Source organism: Microplitis demolitor, chromosome 5, assembly GCF_026212275.2.
Source record: "Microplitis demolitor isolate Queensland-Clemson2020A chromosome 5, iyMicDemo2.1a, whole genome shotgun sequence".
NCBI classification, from domain to species: domain Eukaryota; kingdom Metazoa; phylum Arthropoda; class Insecta; order Hymenoptera; family Braconidae; genus Microplitis; species Microplitis demolitor.
In genome coordinates this window covers 13,027,742-13,034,111 of record NC_068549.1, presented here as the reverse complement: position 1 = coordinate 13,034,111, position 6,370 = coordinate 13,027,742, and the positions used below count along the sequence as shown (strand labels likewise).

Sequence of the window (6,370 nt, the reverse complement as noted above, 5' to 3'; positions counted from 1 at the left end):
GGCCAGTGGACATTCTGATAGGAGCGGACAATCTGGGTAAAATCATTACTCAATCTCGAGTAGTCTGCAGTAACGCAAAAGAACCAATTACTCTCCACACAGTATTTGGATGGTCAGTTATTGGGCCAGCCTCAGCAACTAATTCGATACAGTCATTTCGATCTCTGCATCTTCTCAATAATTGCGACCTTTAAGATCTTCTCACAAAATTTTGGGTTCAAGAGGAAGTACCGACCACCTCAGACATGCCCCAAACATCTGCTGAAGCAGCCTGCGAATAACATTTTCAGACCAACGACAGTCGAGATCAATCAGGCCGTCACATTGTTGGGATTCCCCTTAGTGAGGACATCTCAAAATTGGGCAACTCAAAAGACGTAGCCTTAAAGAGACTTCTTAGAAGACTCTCCTCTGACCCAGTTCTTAAAGAAAAATACTACCTACTACTATACACTCGGCCATATGGTTTCAGTGTCAGTTGACTCTCCAGAACAATGTCATGCTTACTATCTCCCTTATCACGGAGTCCTAAAGGAAAAGAGCACATCTACAAAGTTGCTGGTAGTATTCAATGGATCTACTAAGACTACATCTCAATACTCTCTCAATGATATTTTAGTGAGGAAGGGAGCAGTATATTGGTTCCTTTTAAATAAAACGATTTGAAATACACTTAACAATTTTATTCGACGATAGTCACCCGGAGTGTGATGCTCAAGACGGGGAGTTAGGTCGAAGTGTCTGATGGAGAGAAAGACCCTTCGGTATCAGGGCTCTGATATTCGTAGGAGTACCGAAGGGTAGTAGTGGGAGCAAAAACAAACCCCGAAGATTTGCGGAAGTTGTCGAAAGAACGTCTTCGGAAAAAAGAAAATATATCGATAGAGGTAGAGCGCGGCAACAAACGCAAACGATGACGTCAGTGGGCCCCGCAGTCGCTGGCCGGGCGACCGTGGGTCCCTAATCCGTTTGGGTTTATTGCTCGACAGCAGCAAGAAGTCGTAAATATTAGGAAAACGTAAAAAAAAAGAAAGGTAGAACAGCTGCTAGGAAAAACCCATGGGTTCGGGAAAACCCATGGGTCGGAGGGAAAAAACACTCCGGGTTACAATATTTACAAATGTTTACTACTTAATCCTACTTGACTAAATTTCTTAACAAACTTAAAAGTACTTTACAACAATGGTTCCTAAGTCTACTGTGAAATAAATGCTAAAAAATATTACTCGTACTTTAACGCTAGACTATTTTTAATACTTTAAAATATAAATAAATTTAAATATAAAATAATGAGAAAAAAACTGCAATTAATAATTATTAACTTAACTAATTATTTCGTGACCGCCACATCACCCCCCTACCAGTGAATGAGTTCACGAAAACCCACTCTGAAGACGGTCTGGGAAGCGGACCCGTCTCCCTGTTCTCGTGCGCCACGCGTCGTCCCTGGGCTGCGGTTGGGTAGGCGGCTGGTTGTAGCTATGTTCGGCACTGGTTGATGCTGATGGCTCGGCTGCTGGAGGAATAGCCAATATCGGTTGGCTTGGAACTGGATCAATCGGTTCCGGTGTACCCAGATCCGGATAGTCCAGCTGCGGATGATCTGGAGACGCTGGAGGTGCTTCCTCTGGCTCGCCTGGAGGATTCACCATCACGAACGCCGGTTTCAGGCGGTCGATGGAGACGGTGACGTCGTGATCCCGAATGCGCACCACAAACGTCCGCTCCTTGCGGCTGACCACCTTGAAGGGTCCCTCGTACGGGCACTGCAACGGCGCCTTGGGCCCGTCGTGCCGCACGAACACCTGTTCAGTGGTAGCAAGGTCTTTAAAAACGAAAGTTTTCTTACCACCGTGCCGTGAGCCGGGAGCTGGGCGTAGACTGGTGAATTGCCGTCGCAGTTCCTTGACGAATTCCGCTGCGTTCTCGTTCTCCCCGTATCTTGATTGTGACACCAGGAACTCGCCAGGAATACGCAGTGGCTGACCGTACACCATCTCTGCTGCCGATGCTTGAAGGTCTTCCTTCCACGCTGTTCGAATGCCGAGCAGTACTGTTGGTAACACTTCTGTCCATCGCTCGTCTTCGTGGCACTTTATGGCGGCTTTTAGCTGCCGATGAAATCGCTCCACCATGCCGTTGGCTGCCGGATGGTACGCCGTTGTCCGAAAATGATTTGTGCCTGTCACGTGGTTGAGCTGTTTAAACAAGTGTGCCTCGAACTGTCTCCCTTGGTCCGTGGTTACTCGCAATGGTGTACTAAATCGTGAGATCCACGTATCGTAAAATGCACGGGCCACAGTTGGCGCTTCTTGATCTTCTAGGGGTACCGCTTCAGCCCAACGCGTAAACCTGTCTACCATCGTCAGGCAGTATCTGCAACCTTCGGAAGTGGGCATTATGACTATGTCAATATGAACATGTTCAAACCTTGTTGATGGTGGAGCAAATGTTCCGATCGGCGCGGATACGTGGCGTGACACCTTCGAGCGTTGACATTGAATGCACTGGCGGGCCCATTCCTTACAATCTGCTTTTATCGACGGCCAGACGTAACGTTGTGTTATGAGTTTGACCGTGGCGTTGGCCCCTGGGTGAGAGAGCCGGTGCACCGCGTTGAATGCGACCTTCCTAAATGGCTTAGTAATGAATGGCCGTGCTGTTGGCGTTGATACGTCGCAAAATATCGGGACGTCTGTACCTGGAATCAACAGTTGTTTAATTTGCAATGACGTGTTACCTTGCTGCAACTCCCGAAGTTCCTCGTCCTGCTCTTGGGATTCGGCAAGTGCTGGGTAGTCGATGGTGGCTTCCAACTCTTCGACCCGTGACAACGCGTCAGCGACGACGTTGTCCTGCCCAGCGATATGGCGAATATCAGTTGAAAACTGGCTGATGAAATCAAGGTGGCGAAACTGGCGAGGTGAACACTGGCTGGACTTCTTCTTGAGAGCAAAGGTAATCGGCTTGTGATCTGTGAAGATCGTAAATTGCCTAGCTTCAATCATGTGCCTGAAATGTTTTACAGATAAGTATATCGCCAGGAGTTCACGGTCGTACGCTCCATATTTCTGCTCGGTTGGACTCAGTTTCTTGGAGAAAAAATCAAGTGGCTGCCAGTGGCCATTGACTTTCTGCTGGAGTGCTGCGCCGACAGCGAAGTCGGATGCGTCGGAAAATATTGCTAGAGGTGCGTCTCTTTTAGGGTGTGCGAGCAAGGTAGCCTCCGCGAGGCTGTCCTTACACGCATCAAAAGCTTTGATGGCTTCCGGAGTCCAAGGAACTGGTGCGTTGCCCTTGACGTTGCCTTGGAGTAAATTGTTCAGTGGTGCTTGGACTGCGGCTGCTTTAGGTATAAACCTGCGGTAAAAATTTATCATACCTAGGAATCCTCGGAGCTTCTTCACGGTATCTGGCAGCTTGAAGGACCTTATTGCCTCCACCTTCTCCGGGAGCGGCTGCGTACCTGCGCCGGATACTAAATATCCGAGAAATTCTATCTGCGGCTGTCCAAAAACGCACTTACTTGGATTTATTACCAGTCCATATTGTTTCAGTCGCTCGCACACTACTCGTAGATGTCCCATGTGCTCATCGAGTGATGCTGAAGCTATCAAGATGTCGTCGATATACGCATACACAAAGTCCAGACCCTGCAGTACCTCGTCTATGAAGCGCTGGAAGGTCTGTGCTGCGTTTCGGAGTCCGAAGGTCATGAACGGGAACTCAAAGAGTCCAAACGGCGTGATGATGGCCGTTTTCGGGATGTCTTCCTCCGCCACTGGTATCTGCGTGTAGGCCCTGGTGCAGTCGATCTTTGAAAAGATACTCTTTCCGTCTAGATGTTGGGCGAAATCCTGGATGTGGCGTACCCCATACTTGTCTGGGTACGTACGGACATTCAGTCCTCGATAATCGCCACATGCTCGCCACTCGTCGTCGCCTTTCTTGGGCACCATGTGCAGTGGTGAAGCCCACGATCCTTTGCCGGGACGTGCAAGACCTAGACGCAGCATCGCGTTGAACTCCCTCTTGGCCGCTCTGAGCCTGTCTGGAGCGAGTCGCCGTGGCTTCTGAGCGACTGGTGGACCTGGTGAAGTGATGATGTAATGTTTTGTATTATGTTTTACCTGCTGGGGGGCGCCTTCAGGGCGCGTAATCTCCGGGAACTCTCGCAGCAGCTCGTGAAAGGGTGATGAGCCGCTGATCGTCTTGATGCTCGGGTCGCCGCACTCTGTTATCTTCCCCTTGAAGGTAAGCAGGGTGGTTGAATCAATCAGCTGACCTTTCTGCAGGTCTGGCAAGAGTCCGTAGTGAGCCAGGAAATCAGCGCCGAGGATGGGCTTGGAGACGTCGGCGATGACGAACCTCCAAGTAAATTCGCGTCTTAGTCCGAGATTAAGTGAAAGTGTCGCAAATCCATACGTTGCGATCGGCGTGCCGTTAGCTGCAGAAAGCTCGTAACTGGACTTTACGTGCGGGCCACGGAGACGCTGTCGCGGGAACACACAGAGATCTGCTCCCGTGTCCACCAGAAACTGCACTTTCGATGTTCGATCCCAGACAAATAGACGGCGTGATTTCATAGGGCAATGGTCGTCTGCCGTCATTAACGACCTCCCATCAGGTTTCCCGGCGACATGCTACACGGCAGCGTACACTTGGTGGCCTTGCTTTGGAACCTCCAGTGATACCAGCATACTCCTTCTGGACGTGGACCTTGCGATCTCGAGCGAGACCTGGATCTCGAGTGATTCCGGCGCTGCTGCTGTCCTGGCGGCTGCTGACGCTCCTGCGAACGCGACAACCTGACTGACGCAACCTCTTGGCGCAGCATCGAGACCTCCTGCTGGAAAGATATGCATAACTTCTTTACCTCCTCCGCTAACGAGTTGTCTGGGCTCGCTGCCGCTCCACGTGCTGCCTCTGCGATAGTAGGTCGAATCGGCAAATACTCAATCGCTGCATCGGCTACCTCGGCCGCTTTCTCCAGTGACTGGTCCTTAACGGTTACGAGGATTGGCTGCAGAGCTCTGGGAAGTCGCCCTTGCCATAACGTGCGCACTGTCGACTCCGACATGTTTTTACCTGCAAGATGCTGGAGCCGGCGGAGAAACTGCGACGGTTTCTGATCACCCATTTCCTCGCTTTCTAGCAGCCGGCGCGTCCTTTGGTCCTCCGTCGCTCCCATTCGCTTCAGGATCTCAGTTTTAAATGTTGTGTATGGAGTGTCCCCAGGCTCCGCAACGATCAAATCACGCGCTTCTGCTACGACGTCTGCGGGTAACTTGGGTAACATCATCGAGTACTTGGTCTTTTCCGCGGTTATCCGTGACATTGCGAACACCGCCTCTGCCATCGCGAACCATACCTCGAGGTCTTTCGTCCTACACTCTGGCAACTGCGGTGAAAAAGTTGCTACTTCTGGGGTTTTCTCGGCGTCTGGCGTTGGACACATTTTGACGAATAATATGCACGGAAAGAAAAAAAAAACAAAAAAAACCCAACGGAAAATGAAATCACTCAAAAATAAAATACATAAATATTGTCGCTCGCGCGCTCTCACTCGATATTACCCGCACACCACGTCACTGCTTGCCCGTCGATGGCTAACTACCCGATAATAATTAAAAAAAAAAACGAAAAACACTCGATTACGTTAGAAAAACAAAAAAAGAAAATATACCGCACTCTGATCACTGTTTGTCTTCACGGGGTCACCACTTTAGTGAGGAAGGGAGCAGTATATTGGTTCCTTTTAAATAAAACGATTTGAAATACACTTAACAATTTTATTCGACGATAGTCACCCGGAGTGTGATGCTCAAGACGGGGAGTTAGGTCGAAGTGTCTGATGGAGAGAAAGACCCTTCGGTATCAGGGCTCTGATATTCGTAGGAGTACCGAAGGGTAGTAGTGGGAGCAAAAACAAACCCCGAAGATTTGCGGAAGTTGTCGAAAGAACGTCTTCGGAAAAAAGAAAATATATCGATAGAGGTAGAGCGCGGCAACAAACGCAAACGATGACGTCAGTGGGCCCCGCAGTCGCTGGCCGGGCGACCGTGGGTCCCTAATCCGTTTGGGTTTATTGCTCGACAGCAGCAAGAAGTCGTAAATATTAGGAAAACGTAAAAAAAAAGAAAGGTAGAACAGCTGCTAGGAAAAACCCATGGGTTCGGGAAAACCCATGGGTCGGAGGGAAAAAACACTCCGGGTTACAATATTTACAAATGTTTACTACTTAATCCTACTTGACTAAATTTCTTAACAAACTTAAAAGTACTTTACAACAATGGTTCCTAAGTCTACTGTGAAATAAATGCTAAAAAATATTACTCGTACTTTAACGCTAGACTATTTTTAATACTTT

At 49.1% G+C, this 6,370-nt stretch overlaps 1 protein-coding gene across 1 annotated transcript; it reads right to left on the bottom strand.

Annotated features, from left to right (window-relative positions):
* Window positions 1-4,609: 4,609 nt before the first annotated feature.
* On the bottom strand, window positions 4,610-5,458 carry LOC103576957 (uncharacterized). The gene has a single exon (XM_008557447.1). It carries the CDS (start codon window positions 5,456-5,458, stop codon window positions 4,610-4,612), a length of 849 nt encoding a protein of 282 aa, XP_008555669.1.
* Window positions 5,459-6,370: the final 912 nt, after the last annotated feature.

Excerpts from the sequence above, each read along its gene's own strand:
- LOC103576957 (XM_008557447.1), bottom strand. The coding sequence starts at position 5,458 with ATGTGTCCAACGCCAGACGCCGAGAAAACCCCAGAAGTAGCAACTTTT.